The sequence below is a fragment of the Rhincodon typus genome, chromosome 7 (genome assembly GCF_021869965.1).
Source record: "Rhincodon typus isolate 14 chromosome 7, sRhiTyp1.1, whole genome shotgun sequence".
Lineage (NCBI taxonomy): Eukaryota > Metazoa > Chordata > Chondrichthyes > Orectolobiformes > Rhincodontidae > Rhincodon > Rhincodon typus.
In genome coordinates this window covers 55,093,905-55,113,297 of record NC_063338.1, presented here as the reverse complement: position 1 = coordinate 55,113,297, position 19,393 = coordinate 55,093,905, and the positions used below count along the sequence as shown (strand labels likewise).

The following is a 19,393-nucleotide window of genomic DNA, read 5'->3' as shown; positions in this document are numbered from 1 at the left end:
CCATCACCTTACACCACTGCAATCTCTGTGTCATAGATACAGCAATAATAATGTTAGGGAGGCTATTGCAGGATTTTTTCTAAGTAGCAGTGAAGAAACAGCCATATATTTCTTCTTGATGATGGTATGTAGCATGGGGCTCATCTGGAGCACATACGTGGTGTCTCCATGTACAGGCTGCTCTTGTTCTTTTAGATGGCAGAGATTGAGAGGTTGCAGGTCCTACTGAAGGGGCCTGGCAAGTTGCTGAGCACGTCTTGTAAATGATACACATCTGCTGTCTGCCAATGATGAGAAGGGTTCAAGGTATTAGATGGGTTAGCAAGCAAGAGGCTCCTGGTGCCTTGGATAATTTTGAGTATTGTTGGAACTGCATGCATCCAGGCAATTGGAAAGTATTCCATCACACTACTGACTTGTAGTTGGTCCAGTTCAATTTCTCATCAGTGGTAACCCCTTTGGTCCTAGTGGTTAAGGATGCAGCAATAGTAATGCTTTTGAATGTTAAGGGGAGAGTTAGTTTTTTTTTCTTGATGGCAGTGGGCATGATTTGCCAAATGTTATTTGTCAGCTTATTAACAGAAGCCTGAATGTTATCCATGTCCATCTACATGTGAGCACAGACTATTTCATTATTATCTATATATTCTTCCACTGATGAATACTGTACTTGTGTTCTTTCAGTCCCAGATCTATATCGATTGTTGTTTCCTTCCTCTTTCGATTAGAAAGTTCCCTTGCATTTGAAGAATTATTTGCCCCCTTCTTGCCCAAGAAACTATTTTGCCCCATTCAGATTGTGGGTTGATTTGATTGTTTGTATGCTCTAACATAATAAACGTCTGCATTATGCTAGTAAAATTGTTACAAGTAATCAATAAGGCTGAATGATTTGTGTTGCTTTTCAAATCTGTGAATACACAATTAATAAGTGGAAAACATTGAAAGGCAGGAAGCTTCAAGGGGATTTGAGGAAAAACTTTTTCATCTAGAAGGTGGAGGGAGTTTGGAATTCACTGCTTGGGAGGATAGTTGAGGCAAGAAACCTCACAACCTCCTAAAAGGTACATGGATGAGCACTTTAGGTATCATAACATTCAAGGCAATGGGACTAATGCGGGAAAGTGAGACTAGTGTAGGTAGTAGTATTTTTTGGCAGTACTGACTTGATGGACTGAAAGGCCTTTTCTGTGCTGTGTGATTGTTACCTATTTTCCTACAATGTTAAGTTTCTTCGAACAAGCAACATTTTCTGTTAGTAAACGTCCTGGTTATTCATCTGAAAGTCATATGCTGCACAGCTGACAGATAACCATGCAGCATGAACAGATGATAAGAAGTTGAGCTGGTTTGCAGCATTCGTTTATCTCTATATTGAAAGGTTTCCACAACACAGCTGTTCCTACTGAAAGCCTGAAAGTTGGTATGGAAACCGCTAGTCTATATTATCGTTTTCCTAAGTCCATAAATGAGAATAGTTAGTTCTGGTTAATCTTGTGCCATGTTACTGCAACATAGTTTGGACAGCGTTCATGTGCTTTTCATCAGAAAAGCATGCATTTCTCCAATATGAATGTCAAGATGTTCTGGAGTAGACAATTGGATCAAAAATTAACAGGTCTGAAAGTTAAGAAGGATTCACTGGCTTTTAGTAACTTGTAAACTAATTTGCAAGGTGACTAACAGCATAAGCTTAAATATGTTACAACCGTTTCAAAACAGGAATTTAGCTAAATGAATGTTGGTATTCCCCCTGACAAGCTGAAATATTGGTGTACAGTATGAATGATGAAGTATCTCAACCGAAGCCTAAAATGAGCACCAAATCAGTGGAATGCTGGCTCTAGGTGCTAACCTGTGCTGCTCCAAGGCCCAAATTTGTCTTTAGTTAAATGCGACCATTGACCTGAGGATGCCAACATCTGCCTTTCTTCCAAAACACCAATTAAAGTTAGTCTACAATTTGGGAATGAATACTGACCAAATGACTCAAATATGCTAGTGGATACCTTGATATTTTTTCGTGGACTCGGGCAGATCAGCTCTGTATGTCTAAGATTCACAGAAATAAAACTGAATATTCTTGATTGTTTTTGAGTATCTTTTGGCAAGTTCATCAAGGACTAATGGTGTGCAATACAAACTCTAACCCTTTCAACCTTGGTATTGTGTACACCCTGGCTGAGTTTGTCCAGCATCAGGATAGTCTCCATAGCATGTGCCTGTAATGACCTAGGAAATTGGTGGTAAAATTTCCTACCCTCCTGCCATTTGACATCACTGGCTGCTCTACTTCCAGTTCAGGGCACCCCATAACCACAGGGAGCTGCAGAGTGTTATGCCTCAGTAGGGTAGTACACTGGAATTCGAGTATTCCCAAAGAAGTTTAATTCAACAATAGTTTAAGATTTATGATAGCATTGATGGTATGTTTTGAGCAAAATAGCCACCTTGGCTATGTTATTTATTTTAATTGATAAAATCGATTTGAATAATTGGATGACTGAATAGTTACTTTTTTTGGTGAGTAGAGGTCAAACTTCAGATTAAAAGACAAGATAAATTTCTATTACTGATGCTTTCTCCTTTTTTTGTTTATCACTCCTTACTGAAATAAAATGGATTATTAAACTTGATCTAAACTTATTTTTCTTACATTGATTGGTGCTTGAACTGAACAAGGTCCTTTCTCTGCAGCACCTTGAAAATAAAAGTCATTGTGATTTTTTTTTTAACTTGTGGGATGTGGGCATCGTTGGCTGTGCCTGCATTTATTGCCCATCCATTGTTGCACTTGAGAAATTAATGCTGAGTTATCTTTTCAAATAGCTGCAGTCCATTTGCTGTAGGTAGACCCACAATGCTGTTAGGGAGGGAGCTCTGGGATTTTGACCTAGCAACACTGAAGAAATAGTGACATATTTGCAAGTCGCTTGGTGAGTGGAATAGAGGAGAAACTTGCATGTGGTGGTGTTCCCATTATCTGCTGCTGATGTCCTCCAGGATGGAACTGACTGTAGGTTCGGAAGGTGCTGGCCCAAGGATTTTTATTAAAGTGCAGATAAGTGCACAATGTATTTGTTCAGTTCCCATAAAACAGAATACAAGCTGTGCCATTCCAAGTAAATGGTGCACAGATCCGCAGAGAAATTTTGACTTCTGTCAATGTCTGTTCCATCATGTCATAAGCCATATTAAGTTTTTGCAGAAGTGAAATACCACAGATGCTGAAAGTCTGATCTAAAAATGGAAACTGTGGAAAATAACCCAAGTTTGGCGGCATCTATGGGGAGACAAACAAAGTTAAGGCTTTATAGAATGGAATGATGGAATAGTTACAGCACAGAAGGATGTCATTTGGCCATTTGTGTCAGTGCAGTATCGGTGACAGCGTCTAACCCAACTGATCCCCACACTTCTTTTCCTCCCGGCCCGACAATTTTTTTCTCTTCGAATAATTGCCAAATTCTGTTTTGAAATATTGAATCTACCCTCCATCACATGTGAGAAGTAGTATTAAAGGCCCTAACCACTTTGAACATGAAACAAAAATGTTATTCCAATCTTGCCATTGCTTCTACTGACAGTAATCTTAAATTTGTGCTCTCAGATTCTCAATCCTTGCATCAATGAGAATAGTTCAATATTTCCATATAATTGAAATTCTTCATCCCTGGAATCATTCTTGTAAATAATTTCTGCACCCTCAGTAATGCTTTCACATCTCTGCTAAAGTCGGGGCCCAGAATTGAACACACTACTCCATTTTGTTAATATAGCAAAGAGTCAAGGAGGACTGGTGAATGAAAGGAGCTGTAATACTGAATAGTTAAGAAACTTTACCCTCAAACAAAGATAGGTGTTGTTTCTGTTTCAGCAAGTGGCTTGGATCCAAGTTGACACATTCGAGGCCAAGCCAGTGTTTTTATATAACTTGCTTGCTTTTGTTTTCTAAACCCCTAATTATGAAGCGCAGGATTTCATTTGCTTTATGAAGTGCTTTCTCAGCTTGCTCTGCCACCAACAATGATTGTTCACCCATACCTCCAGGTCTCTCTCACATCCACTTTAGAATTGTGCCTTTTATCTTGGATTGTTTCTTGGCATTCTTCTCACCAAAATGAATCACTTCACACTTCTCTGCATTAAATTTCAAATGCTAACTTGTCTGCCCATTCCATCAGTCTAAGTCCTAAGAGTGAAGTTAAATGCAATGAAGCTGGAGGAACACAGCAGGTCAAGGCAGCATCAAAGGAGCAGGAAAGTTGACGTTTCGGGTCGGGACCCTTCTTCTCTGGCCCCGACCCAAAACACCAACTTTCTTGCTCCTCGGATGCTGCCTGACCTGCTGTGTTCCTCCAGCTCCACACTGTGGTCTCTCTGACTCCAGCATCTGCAGTTCTTACTAACTCCAAGTTACATGCAGTCTTGTTCAATGAATAGAGTAAAAGACAAGGCAGTGGATTATTTGAAATCTTTGACTAAATCTAAACTGAAAAAGTTAGCAGATAAACTGAAGACTGGTAAGAATAAGATGCTTAAAACTAATTACCCAGCACTTTCAATATATAGGAGGGAAGCCTGAACTTGATGTGTCATTGCTAGAATTAGCTAAGATTCAGCAATACATGAAAAAAAACTTGACTTCGAGAGAAATATAAATTAAAAGTTTTGCATTGGAATACAATGAAAAGAAATTAGAAATGGAAAAAGGAAAAGAAAGAGAGAATTAGAATTAAGAAAGCTTGAATTGTAGGGCATTGAGAAAGAAAAACAGGAAGAAATGAAAGGTGAGATTCAATTATAAAAGTTTCAACTCCAAAGAGATGAGGACTCTGGCAAGATGACTTGTGAGAGAAAAGTTTAGCAGTAGGAAGCAAAAAAGAGATAGCAACTCAGAACGATTTTCATTCTAATGAGAGAGTATATTTAATTGCACATTTTTGTTCAATGTCTAAATTTACCAAGGATGCAATTGAAAGATATTTCACCTCATTTTAAAAGGTTTCTAGGAAGAAAAAAAAAGGCCAAAAGATGTTTGGACCTTAATTTTACAGCATGTTTAGACAAGAACACCTATAAACGTATATGTCAGTTTGTTCGAAGAGCAATCTACCGACTATCAAACTGGTTTTGGAAAGAAAGTGATGCTTAATGTTTATCAATTTGTTGCATACCAATTAAAATTTAGGACATTATGAAGGAAATTTGGTCAGGTATTTGTAGGATTTGCCAGAGAAAAAGAAACGATATGAGTTCACTCCTTTTGATCACTGAAGGTGGAGAAAAACATAAGAGAATTTTCTTTTTATTCTTTATTCATTCACGGGATGAGGGCATCACTGGCTAGGGCAGAATTTATTGCCCATCCCTAATTGCCTAGAGGGCAGTTAAGAGTCAACCACATTGCTGTGGGTCTGGAGTCACGTAGTCAAGATCAGGTAAGGATGGCAGTTTCCTTCCCTAAAGGGCATTAGTGAACCAATTGGGTTTTTCTGACAATCGACAATGGATTCACGGTCATCATTAGATTCTTAACTCCAGATATTTATTGAATTCAAATTCCATCATCTGCCACGTGGGATTTGAACTTGGATCCCCAGAAAGTTATCTGGGTCCCTGGATTAACAGTCCAGCGATAATACCAGCCATCGCCTCCCCATAAGAGAACTTATGATTATGGCAGAATTTCAAAGTGAACTGGCAGGCCCTGGGTTGTGAATGGGCTCTGTTTGCAAGTCAATTTGTACGCAAGTTGGAATGCAATGCAGGACAGTATAAAATAGTCCTTTCTCAGTACAGGAAATGTTTGTATGTTGGATCTTTAACATTACAACCCTCTATGGGATTCCATTTGAAGATATGAGCATTGGTAAGTTGGACGCCCGTAAATCGGGAATCCCCTACATTCCAACAAACATTAAAAGTTATCTGAATGAGTGTCAAGTATCAATAATCTAAAAAGCAGCACTTCTGGCAGATACCAATGATATCTCTTAAACAGTTACTTGTAGGGAAATATGAGAATTGGGGATCCAAGGTGAAGTGGTATTGTCACTGAACTCATAATTCAGAGACCTGGGTAATGCTTTGGGGACCTGGCTTTGAACCCACCATGGCAGACAATGGAATTTAAGTTCGAAAACATCTGTAATTTAAAGTCTAATGATAATTATGAAACCATTGTTGCTTTGTCATTTTAGAAAAATACTCATCTATACTCCTCTAGTTCCATTTCGCTAATAGCTTATTTCAGTGGAAATTATCCCTCCTAATGAAAGAAAATGTGTCATCTTTACTTGTTCCAGCCTACATGTGATTCTAGATTCTTAACTTGACTCTGAGCTGCTCTTGAAACTAAGTCAACTGATTAGCTTCCATCTGGAATACTGTGCTGCACTTAGTGCAGTTTTGATCGCCTTAGCTCAGGAAGAAAAGGGAGTGCAACCAGGGTTCATCAACTTGTTCCCGGAATGTCAGGACTGCCCTATGAATACAGATTAGTCAAACTGCAATAATAACAGAAAGTGCTGAAGAAACTCAGCAAGTCAGGCAGCATCTGTGGAGAGAGGAACAGGGTTAATGTTTCAATCCAATAGCTTTGTTCACTTCAAAGTACTGTAAGTACTGGAGATGCTTTCTTTTGGGCAAAATTGAGTCTATATTCTCCGGAGTTGCGAAGAATGAGAAGTGGCTTCATTGAAACCTACAAAATCCTGAAAGGGATAGATAGGATAGATGCAAATAAGATGTTGCCCTGGTTGGGGAATCTGAAACCAGGAGGCATAAAGGAGAAATAAGGAGGATGCCACTTAGTTTGGAAATAAGGAATAATAAATTATTTTACTGTTGTGAACCTTTAGAACGTCTGTGGAGGCTCAATCTTTGTGTATGTTTCATATAGAAATTGGTTAACAGATTTCTGATTACCACTAGCATACAAGGATATAAGGATGGAATTGGTAAGAGGCATTGAAGCATCCCATCAGCCATGATCACATTGAATGGCGGTACAGGCTGGATGAATTGAATGGCCTGCTCTTTTTCCTATTTTTATTTGTATACAGGATTGATTGCATGTCGTGTACGGGTCAGTTGTCAGTTGTCAGTATACAGATCCCATCGCCTCTTCCAAAATTGTTGGGAAGCAGTACTGCATTGGAAAGCCAGCACACTGCTGAGGGTAATGACACTAAGGTTTCACTCACCTCCAGCTCCACCTCGGAAGCCAACGAAAAATTCAGCCCTGTGTTTAACTCTGAAAGTAACAACAAAATCATTTGGGAATTTGTATGTTACAAAGTTGTAACTTGACTGAGCACAATTTATATTGTCATAAACAATGAAAGTTGAAGTAGGTTATAATCCAGTCCATCCATCCAGTAATCCAATCCATTCAGTCAGCAAAAATTTTATAATTTGCTTGAAGTTGTCAGCATAGGAAAATTAGTGACGTAACACAGAATTCCAATGCAATATTTGAAATGTATTTTTAATGCATCATGCACAACAGTAATATAGTTAATGGGGAGGCAATGGCCTAGTGATATTATCGCTCGACTGTTAATCCAGAGACCCACATAATGTTCTGGGGACCTGGGTCCGAATCCCACCATGGCAGACGGTGGAATTTGAATTCAATAAATATCTGGAATTAACAAGCTAATGATGACCATGAATCCATTGTCGATTGTCGGAAAACCCATTTGGTTCACTAATATCCTTTAGGGAAGGAAACTGCCATTCTTACCTGGTCTGGCCTACATGTGACTCCAGACCCACAGCAATGTGGTTGACTCTTAACTATCCTCTGGGCAATTAGGGATGGGCAATAAATGCTGCCTAGCCAGTGATGCCCTCATTCTGTGAATGAGTAAAGGAATATAACTTTTAAAGACAAATTTTCTGTCTTCACAGCTCCCATAGAACCTTTGCTATGCAAGTTTGCTGATGGCGGCCAGAAAAAGAGACAAAATCAGAACAAATATGTACAGAATGGACGAGCATGGCATCGAGAGGGCGAGGTGAGACTTGTAAGTCACAACCAATCAACTTTTGATCCTTCCATCCATGTAAAGCACCCCCTCATCATTGACATCCTATTCCTCTCTAAAGTCTTCAAACATACTTTCTTTTCCAAAATGATTGACCCTACTGTCCTTCTCTATCTCCTCTCTCCTGTCATCCATTATCAAAGAAATGGCTACATTGGCCTCTCTTCCTTTTCTTTCTCTGGTAGCCCTCAAGAATCTATTCCTTACTCCCTCTTACTTCTTATCTAAATGCTATTACTTGGTGACATCATTCAAAAACACATCAGATTCCACATGTATGCTAACAACACCCAGTTTTACCTTCCCATCCTTCTCAGCTCTTCCACATGCTTTGAGTTGTCAGGCTGCTTGTCTAGAATCCAAAACCAGATGATCAGAAATGTCCTATAAACAATATATTGAGAAGACAGAAGCCATTGTGTTTAGTCTCTACCATATTTTGCTGCCAAGCTGCTGTTCCTAACCCTGTCCCTGTTTGAGGTTGAATCAGGCTGCTCGTAGCTGTGATGTTGCATTTGACCCTGAGATCAGCTTCTTACCACATCTGTGCTGCTGTGAAAATCGTTGATTTTCATTTCCATAAATCACCTGTTGCTGATTCCACTTTAACTCATCTGATGCTGAAACTGTCATCCATGGCTTTGCTACCTCTCGATTTGAGTTTTCCAATGTACTGCTGGCAGTCCTTCCAGGTTTTCCCCTCCTCAAGCCTTTGCTATCCACGTCTTAATTTCTGCAAGTCGTGTTTGTCTAAGACTGCTCTGTTGGTTCCTAGTTGTTTTACACATCAATCTTAAAGTGTTCACCCTTGTTTCCAAGCCTCCTAATGGTCACGCTGCTCACTAACTCTAACTTCCTACAGCTCCATGACCATCCAAGGTATCTGCACTCTTCTAATTGTTGTCTCCACAGCATCTCTGATTTTAATCGGTCCACCATTGGTAGTTACGCCTCAGCTACTTAGGGCCTAAGCTCTATAATTTCTCTGTAAACCTTTCCACCCCTATTTCAGTAAGGTGTTCCTTAAAACCTAGGTGCTTGTTGACATCATAGTTGGAGGTCTAGCTTTAATTTTATTGTTAGACTCCCTTGTTCTGGACTCTACCATCAGAGAAAATAATTTCCATCTACACTATAAATTTCTACAACCACCTTAGTCAGCCCAATTAAATCACCTCTTAGTCACTTGTATTCAACAGATTAGATTGATTCTGTCCTTAAGCACCTCCTTCAAGGGCAACATATCCTTCCTGAGGGACAATGCCAAGAGGTGAATGCAGTTACTCTGCGTGCGCATACACACCATTAAAATTCTAACTGTTTGACTACTGGATCTGTTCAATTAACATACAAGAAATAAGTAGATTTCCAGGCATGGTCATTTTAAATATTTGATTGAATGTTTAAAATTAGTTCTTCGTTCTTTGTATGGTAACAAGTGCAGGGTAAAAATTAATTTAAATAATAACCTGAAGCTGAGCTTGTTCAATAGATAGATTATCAAACAGTTAAAAATACCTGAACCTTGTCAGTAAGCTCAGTATGAATGCTATTAAGTGTAGAGATTCAGGAGATACTGATTCTTTTTCCAGGCAGGAATGACCCTCACTTATGATCCCAGCGCTATGCAAAATGGGTAAGTAACAAAATTGATTTTGTACATGAGTAAATGCTCATTTAAAACAATGTACCATTAAAAACTTTATTATTTTTGAATGCAGGAGTCCTTTTCAGAGGGTTTAATTATGTTTTTGTTTAATTCTGTCTCAAATATCAAGTGTGATTGACTACTGTTGGCCACTTACTGTTGCTTTTTAGATTTTATTCAACACCATACAGCGTTGCAACAAATAGAATGATTGCTCAAGCATCTCTTACACCATACATTGCATCTCCTGTTTCAGCGTATCAGGTTGGTATTCCCACAGCTTATATTATTGTGAATTATTTTATGGAACTGTTGATTATGAATCTGCATAAAATGATGTGCTAGTTGCAAAGAGTAGAAAATAATTGGGCAATAATTTCTGTATGTGTATCTCCATTTTAAGTAATTTTTTTGTGCTTTGAGACATTTCAACATCATAAAATATACAAGTAAAATATATAAGTAAGAATAATTACTGGAGTGTCTGGAGTTGCTTTTAATTATTTTAATAATGTCATTGGCTCTCTTGATTGCTGAGTTTCTGTAATCAGTCACTGAACCATGCAAACTGGAAAGATCATAGTTAAATGCCAAGCTGAATTGGCTCATCTTAATCTAACCAGAAATAGTTGGCCTCAAACCCTGGATTATACTCCCAACTCTAATCCTTATCCATTCAGATTTTGGAAGTGTCCACATGTTGATATTATATGAGGATAAGATGACACTGAAGTGTTGTTGAATAAGGTGTTGATATTTGTTGTCAAAATGCACACATCAATTATGTCTGTTTGGATGAAATGCGAGAAGACAACCAGGACCATAGAACGATATAGTAGGAACTAGTCAGTACTTTGAGAAGAAGCGATAAAGCCCAAAAGCTGGCCCCTTGAAAGATATCACGCAAAATTGTTCCTGTGAATTTCAGAAATTTGAGATAAATGGACTAATAAATCCAACCATAGAACTGTGTTGCAGATGCTGAAAATTCAAAATGAACCCACAAAATGCTGCAAATACTCTAGTGAGACAGCATCTGTAGAGAAATAAAGCTAGTTTTCAGGTCAATGACCATTCACGTTCTGACCTTTTACATATTCTCTATTCATTGGTAAGGAATTCTAGAATATTAATACTTAAGGTGTAAGTGTTCATTTGTGTATTTACGTTATCAGGGTATGCTTTGTTGTTTTCTTTTTACTGCCTCTTATTAATGATGGATTCTCATAGCAATATGATGTAGCAGTATTGTTTGTCAAAGTCTGAAGACAGTTTGACTGTTTGCCTTGCTTAATTTAATTTAATGGTTTCAACATTGTGTTGTAGGTGCAAAGTACTTCCTGGATGCCACATCAACCTTATCTTATGCAACATGCGGTAAGTTGCTAACAGTTTTCATGAAAAAAGTTTGAATTTGAGTGGCAGGGAATCATAATGTAATTACATTGGCTTGTCAGGTTCTTTACTCAGAGAGTAGTAAGGGCGTGGAATGCCCTGCCTGCAAAAGTAGTAGACTCGGCAACTTTAAGGGCATTTAAATGGTCATTGGATAAACATATGGATGATAATGGAATAGTGTAGGTTAGATGGGCTTCACATTGGTTTCACAGGTCGGCGCAACATCGAGGGCCGAAGGGCCTGTACTGCGCTGTAATGTTCTATGTTCTATGTCAGGGAATTTGGTGAATATTTTTCCTAATTTTCCCAAATGTGACTTTAATGCTGCTGTGAATGAATGACTCTAGTGGATTAGCAGCAGCTACTGCAGTGTCCTAAATGCAAAGGTAGGATTCGTAACAAACACGATAATCTACCCTCCTCAGCAAGAAAGCTCACTGGGTTAAGTGATAATCAGACACTTGAGTGGGCACTAACACACTTCTCAGCTGATTGGCCAGCACACTGCTGGCCCAAGAACCAATCGGAGGCCAGCAACCGCTTTGAATGCCAACACTACTTCAGAGCCCCAGATTGCTGACTGCAAAGCAGTGCTGAAGAAAGCCAGGAGTAGGGGTGGTGGTGGTGGTGGGTGGGTTGAATGGTGGGGGGTAGCATTGTGTTGGAGATGGTAAGGGAAGGATTGTGATAAATGGCCACTGCCCTGAACTCCATCTGTGCCTACAATCACCCCCAGATTGGGACAATTGAGGTCATCCTATTATAGCAATCAGGAAGGCTGCTACTTTTCTCGTCTACTGAAAAGAAAGCCATTTGGGTCAGAGGTGGCTCAGGAAGGTTGACCATGACCTTTTGTATCTACAGTTTAACTCCTGAAGTGACAGGAAGGGGGTGCATGTCTCACCGATGCTAAATCAGCACAAGTCCTTTTGGAGGAGTTTAGCTACCTCTGATTGTAATTCCTACAGAATTAGCTGAAAACAATAATAGTAAACTGCTCCCTTCAGTTTACTCATTAGTTCTTTACTACAAAGACTCTGCGGCAGACAATGGCAAATTATTTTTCTACATGTATCGGTGATTCATGATAGTAGTACATCCAGCAGGTAGTGAAGTGGAAATTTTTGTTTTTGTTTTGCAGCTTTTGTTTTTCTAATTCGCTCAAATATCTTGAAAACTAGAACAGTTCTTTAATGATGTTCAACTGCTCTTTACGTTTTTAGTACTAATTCTGAATTTACATCTAATAATTATTACTTTCTCTTCCATCCTGAATGAACTTGAATTCAGTGAACCATCTGCCTCTATCCTGACTTGCTGCAAATCCTGCTTTCCATCAGCTTTCTGCTTACTGAACATCGTTATTCACTCCTGGTCCAGACAGGCCTCTAATATTCTCATCCTTCCCATAACCTTGCCACTGTCTATCTCTGTAAACATTACAAAGAGCAAATCAGGAGTGTGATAGAATACTCCCCACTTTCCTGGATGAATACAGCTCCAACACTTCTCATGAAGCTTGACACCATTCAGGACAAAGCAGCCTGTTTGATTGCCACCACATGAGCAATGTTGGATCAACCATGATCCGATTGAATAGCAGAGCAGGCTCAAAGGGCCAAATGGCCTACTCCTGTTCCTATTTCTTATGCATAAATATTCATTTATTCCACAACTGACACTCAGGAGCAGCAGATGCACTGAGAAATTCTTTGAAAGGACCTTCACACCCAATAATTATCTAGAAGGACAAGGATAGCAGATACATGAGAATAGCTGCCTGCAAGTTCCTCTCAAAGTCACTCCCCATCTTGACTTGGAAATATATCACTTTTGCTTCAGTGTCACTGGGTTAATATTCTGGAACTCATTCCTGAGCAGCATAGTAGGTGCACCTACATCAAATTGAGTTGCAACAGTTCAAGAAGGCAGTTTACCACCACCTCCTCCAGGGCAATTAGGGATGGACCAGCTACCAATGCCCAAAATCCCATTAATCAACATAGTAAACCTCTTCCAGCCTGTTAGAAGAACTGCGCTCCTCCAGTCTACCTCTCTGCATCCACACTTACTTTTGCCTCTCCGTTGATTATTGTGTTCCAATTGTTTAAGCCCTGACTTTGGAATTCCTTCTGAAATTCTCTAACTACCAGCCTGTCCTCCTCATGACCTTGCCTGCCTTTAGACACTTCATAATATCTAACTACTTGGCTAAGCGTTTTTTCGCCTGCCCTATTATCTCCTTACGTGGCTTAGTTTCAGACTGTGCCATGATAATGCTCCTGTAAAATACATTTCATATATGCTATATGAAGGCAGGTTTTATTAGAATGCTTTATGTTTACTTTTGTGTCCTCACAAATAAGTTAAAACTTTGTTCTAGTCATATCTTAACAGCCTTATTTATATTTGCATTGCATGATATATACTAATTATCAAAGCATATATTACACTGGATGCATTAGGACAATGTACGTGATGTAGATGCAAAATAAATTATTAGCATTCCATACAGTGGAGTGAAACTCAATTGAAGATGTGTCTGAAAAGCAGCAATACTTTCTCAAAGGGACATCTAGATATATATGCATGAACACCAAACAGATCTACCCCATCAACATTTGTCAATTTTTTTTTAAGCATCACTTCCTCTTTCCAAATGAAATTAAGTCAATGTCAAGAAACTGCTCATGTTTACTCTGAGATTTTGCTGGCTGAATCAGCTTTCCTTTTAGCTACGTTTGCATTTCATGGTGAATGATTTAAAAACTATTCTGCTAGAGTAGTAAAATGAGTTTATAGTGCAGAAAGGATAGTATAATCAGGCTGGTAGTGACTTAATGAATTCTTATTTCTGTGGATTCAGCATTTCATTAAACTGCAGCCTGTAAATCTTTTAATTTCGGCATGTGCGTTGGATGAGGATAATTTAACCCGTGTCACACCAACTTTACAAAATAAATTTAACTTGATTTAATTTAAAAGATATAAACATTACACTTCAACAGTTGGCAAATTCTGGCCTTCAAACAAATTATCTTTGACTGAAAGTTTACAGCTAAGTAGTTTAATATGAAAAGTGTCTTCGAGGATAATGTTGAATATCAATAATTTTGCAGGACAAATGCTTTAGTCTGCTATGGTTAAAGATTTTGAGGTAAAGTAGGTGTGTTCTCTCAAATTATTCATCTGAACAATAATTCGTTTACTAAAATTCACGATTTACAGTCATCATACTTCTCTGTTGAAAGATTTGGTAGATAAATTATGGGCTGCATTTTATGTGCCATTTTCAGGTGGAAAGCAAGTGGACCTGTGAAATAGGATGCTGTGTGATTAGCTTCCTCTCTATCCATACCTGCCCTTTACGGGTTTTTGTGAGCAGTAGGGGAGTTGTTAGGTAAGCCCCCTGCCCAGGGTCAATTGAGGCCCTTAAATGCCTACTTTTGTTATGGGACAAAAGGTGCTAGTCTGAGACTGGTTTGAGAGATAATCAGGCAATTCTATGAAGGCAAACTGTTGTTCCAGTAGGGTGAAATGGTTTGTGGGTGGGTGTACTTCATTGTCAACATCAATGCCACATCATGTTAAGTGTGATGGTCAAGAACTGGATTCTGTATGCAGAAGTTCCAGTATCCAGTATCATTTTGGGTTGAGAACCAAACTTAAGCTCACCAGCTGGATATTCAAACCCAATTGCTCTACTAGTTAGCACAGAATTCATCATCACTTGTTTAGTCACTTCTGTCAGACTTGCAACATTTATTTTCTTTTACAGTCAAACCAAAAATCTTTTTCCTCAACGTACTCTTTTTCTTTTCATTTAGGGAGCAGTGATGTCGCCATCTATGGATCATCATATGCCAATGCAGCCTACATCAATGATCACCCCACTGGCACAGCAGATGAGTCACCTCTCATTGGGCAGCACAGGAACGGTACATGGTGTTCCAGAGCAGGGTCATTTTTAGCCTCTACTTCTGTAATGAAAGTTTATCTTAGAAGAAAAATGTATTGCGCAGAAATGTTTGCAATTCACAGCTGCAAAATGGAATAACTTCGGGCCTGCAATATTTGTTTTCTCGTTCTGGCTGAAGATTGAGACAACAGCTTGTCTTTTCTTTTGTGGAATGTGTTGCCACTCCTCACCAATAAATGAGGATGGGGTTATTTGTGGACCCACCTTCTTGTGTTCGAGGTTTTTAGTTATCCACCATCATTTGTGACTGGATGTGGCAAGACCTCAGAGCTTTGCTCCGATCGATTTAGTTGTGGGATTGTCTAGTCCTGTTGTTTACGTGCTGTTTCTACTGTATGGCGTGCAGGTGTGTTATAGCTTAGCCAACTTGACACTTCATTTGCCTTGTGATGCTCACAGTATGCCCTCCTGCATTTTTCATTGGGCTAGGTTTGATCTCCTGCTTGAAGGTGGTGGTAGAGTGAGAGATATGCTGGGCTACGATATTATGGTAACATACTATCCTGCTGCTGCTGGCCCACAACATTTTATGGATGCCCTGTTTGGAGTTGCTAGACCTGTTTGAAGCCTGTTCCATTTAATATAGTGGTAGTGCCACACAGAATGACAGAGGATAATCTCAATATGCAGACAGGATTTGGTCTCCAAAATGATTTTCTGGTGGTTACTCCTACCAATACTGTCATGGACTGATGCATCTGCTGCAGGCAATTTGGCTCAGGATGAGGTCGAGTATATTTTTTCCTCCTTGTTGGTTCCTTCATCACCTGCAATAGGCACTGTCATACAAGTGGGAATGGACTGCCATTGTGTGTCAGTCAAAATAAATTGTTTCAATATTCCTCACGGAATAATTTTGTCAACACAGAAATAACGTAATTGCCTCTGAGCTGCAAAAACTGCTTTAGAACTTACTTTTTATCATATGCAGATTCCACTGTTGGTCTGTAAGAATACAGAAATTAGTTGGGTAATCTATTACAGTCAGTTTGTTCCTCAACATTAACTTAGTTAAGTCAAAATTTTTGACTTCTGAAGCTTCACTCCACCGATCAAGTGGGATAATGAGCTTAATCATGCTGTAGCCACTAATTTCAAGATCATCTCTTATTAAGATGCTTTGGTTCATTTAATAGCCAAGTAGAATAGCATCTGCTCCCCTCTAGGCTTTAGGACATGCAGTGTAGGAAATTAAATCAAAATTCATTTAGCAAAACTATTCTTTTCCCTAGTATTCCTATTCCAATTTGTCTTTGCAACCACTCAATTTAATTTGTAATCCAGCTAATGTGTCACCTTATTTTGTCATGTTATTTCCTTTTCTCTGTTGATCCCTTTATCACCATGCGTACTATTTGTTTTGTCTCCTATTTCCAGTACCCCAACTTCTTCCTTCCATCTGCACTATTAGAAAATCTTGCTTTATGCGTTTTCTCTCGCATCATACAGAGGAAGTAGCAGAAGTAAATTGTTTTAAATGTTCTTAATTGTGTTTGATAGCTTTGAACAGTTGCAGTTTAAGAATATATGTCAAATCCATTGCAGATCAAAAATATATTTGCAAATGTTTGTCAGTTTTCAAACATCGTGATTGCATTGGAATTGGTACAAAATTAAAATATTTTGATGAAGTAGACTGTTCAATTTAACTTAAAATGAAGTTAGTGTGTACCAAATAAGTACAATTAAGAAATGTATTCAGATGTTCATGATCACTGCAGCAGTGAGATTATGGGTGTCAAGGACTGTTTTGTTTTATTTTAAAGTACATGCCTGCTGCTACAGCTATGCAGGGAACATATATTCCCCAGTACACACCTGTGCCCGCAGCTCCTGTTCCAGTGGAGGTGAGTGTTATGTATACATGCCTAAGTCTAGGCATTGGATATGCAACAATAGGAATACCTATATAGAAATGAGAATTCTGTATAATTACAGGGAATTTTTAGATTAAATATTTGAGGTTAAATATTAAATACATGGCTCATTATTGTATTCTAAATTGGCTAATTTATAATGCTTGCTACTTAACTTTTCATATATCTGTTACATTCACATCACAGCTTAGTAGCTGATCCAAATTGCGTAAATATTTGACACACTTAAGTCAACTCTATGTATTTCAGGAAGTATGTTTAATAGAATGCTGTACTGGAATGTTATACTGTCTGTACTGCCTGTCTGGATCAATGTCTCAGCAGTGAAACGAAGACATTTCTGTAATTGGTGCTTTTCAACTTAATTCCATTGAATAATTTTATTTTTTATAAAAAGATAATATTGAAAAGCTACAAGTGAATTCATGACCCATGATCACAGCATGAACCTTGTTGATTGTATTTCCTCATCACAGGAGCCTAGTGGCCAGCAGCAGCAAGTTTCTGTAGAGACATCAACTGAACATTCTCCCTACTCCTATCAGCAAAGCAAGTAAATCTCAGGTGCTAATAATTGTTGCATGTATTGGTGATTTTTTTTCCCCCTGTGAAGATTTTAAGCCAAATTGACAGAACTTATAGCAACCAGGTGTTTACACATGAACCAAATTTAAAAGCAGCAGCATCATAAATATCCTGAAAAGCACTTTCATCATGTATTCAGTTGCTCGAAAAGCGTAGCAAAGATAACATGTGAAATGTTTACAAATACTTCTTTGATAGATTTTAGAATTGCTCTCCCAAAGTATTACTGTGAATGAATAAAGTAATTCTTCAGCTATTTTGGTACTGTAATCAAATATTGGGTTCAATCTCCCCAGCCCCTGAAAGATATCGGTGGCTCAGTGATCAGCACTGCTTCCTCACAGCGTCAGGGACCCAGGTTCAATTCCAGCCTCGGGCGACTCTATGTAGTTTGCACATTCTCCTCATGTCTGCTTGGGTTTACTTCCACAGTCGAAAGATGTGAGGTTAGGTGGATTGGCCATGCTAAATCATCCAATGTGTCCATTAGGTGGGTTAGCTATGGGAAATGCAAGGTGATAGGGTGGCAGGGGGTGAGACTTGTTGGGATGCTATTCACAGAGTTGGTGTGGACTAGTTGGGCCGAATGGCTTGTTCCCAAACTGTAGGGATTCTAGAATATCGCATTGGTGAATCAGTTGGAAAAATGTGGTGACAATAACGTTCTCAATGTCAAGAGCAAAAAGTCTGATTCTCAAAACATGTGTTGAATGGCGAGATGAGTAGTGAGTAGCTAGAGGCCTATTTGCATAAATTAGCTGGTTATTGTTACCTAACCTCACCTCCCTGCTAGTTTCCCATTGTCCCTCATGACTGCAACTCGCTGCTTAATCCTCTAGGGCATCCATCTTGGACAGCAATCTTCAACATCTCAGGGCAAGCTCCATGGGCAGCGACCACCTGCACATCCCATCCACAGACATTGGCATTGGACATGTACCAGGCTCACTGCAACCTCATGGCACAACTCTGACCTACTGACAATACAGTACTGCACTTCCCTGGTACACTTTGGAGCCCACCGACACCTTTCCTTGTACTGGTGCTGCCAGAACGCTTTACACGTAGGGACAAGCTGAATCTCATGAATTTGACCAGGCTGTTTCTCGGGGCTCCTCACTTGCTATCTTAGCAGTTATTCACTTTTCGCCTATTCAGATGCTCACAGCATCTTTATCTTGCCTTATCTAGTTTAGCATTTTTCCACTGTACTCTGTCAACCAGAGCCGTCAATCTTTCTTTACCTTTTGTGCAGACACAAAGCCAGGAAGCTTGTCATGATTATCAGCAGTGATCAATCAAGGGGGTGAATATGTTGCTATATGTCAACATGCTACATCATGTCACACCTGCAGTATGTGTCAGCAGCTTACCCGGCAAACAACACACTGAATGTGATTGAGCCAAATGACCACATCACAATGTGAAAGGGAACTCGTCCTCCATGAGGCCAAGGGAGACAGCCTTATGTCACGTCAACACAAGAAGTCAAAGGCAGCATCCACATCAGTCAGGGTCTTGGCACAACCAGTCAGCTGCTTTGGGTGGTAAAGGCATTCATATCATTGCGGTCCAGGGACTAGGCCATGGTCAGTCTTGCCGGTCCAACACAACCAATCCAGGGAGTCACGGTACGTCAGTCAGGGAGCTGTGCAGAGATCCAGTCAAACATCAGTCAGAGATCCAGTCAAACATCAGTCGGAGCTGTGTGTCCAAGTTGGTCTGTTGGGCCATGGTTAGTCCTGGGGGTCAGCTCAGTGATAGTCAAGAGAGATCATCAGGGGCCACTGCTTTTCTGGGGAAGTTGGGCAAATTATTTCTCGTACTGGAGGCAGCATGCTGGGATGCAGAG

General features: G+C 39.4%; 1 protein-coding gene across 9 annotated transcripts in view; it reads left to right on the top strand.

The window, feature by feature from the left end:
* The window catches only part of LOC109910815 (RNA-binding motif, single-stranded-interacting protein 1-like), a 229,106-nt gene that overhangs the window by 202,728 nt on the left and 6,985 nt on the right, over nucleotides 1-19,393 (top strand). For 6 of the 9 annotated variants that reach the window (XM_048598618.1, XM_048598625.1, XM_048598620.1 and 3 more), the window contains 7 exons: nucleotides 7,918-8,033; nucleotides 9,647-9,690; nucleotides 9,873-9,966; nucleotides 11,029-11,079; nucleotides 14,928-15,038; nucleotides 16,846-16,926; nucleotides 17,433-17,505. In XM_048598618.1, coding sequence (XP_048454575.1) covers nucleotides 7,918-8,033; nucleotides 9,647-9,690; nucleotides 9,873-9,966; nucleotides 11,029-11,079; nucleotides 14,928-15,038; nucleotides 16,846-16,926; nucleotides 17,433-17,505 — 570 coding nt within the window. Of the gene's footprint in view, nucleotides 1-7,917; nucleotides 8,034-9,646; nucleotides 9,691-9,872; nucleotides 9,967-11,028; nucleotides 11,080-14,927; nucleotides 15,039-16,845; nucleotides 16,927-17,432; nucleotides 17,521-19,393 lie in introns of all 9 variants that reach the window. The other 3 variants (XM_048598621.1, XM_048598622.1, XM_048598619.1) reach the window with 3 other exon arrangements.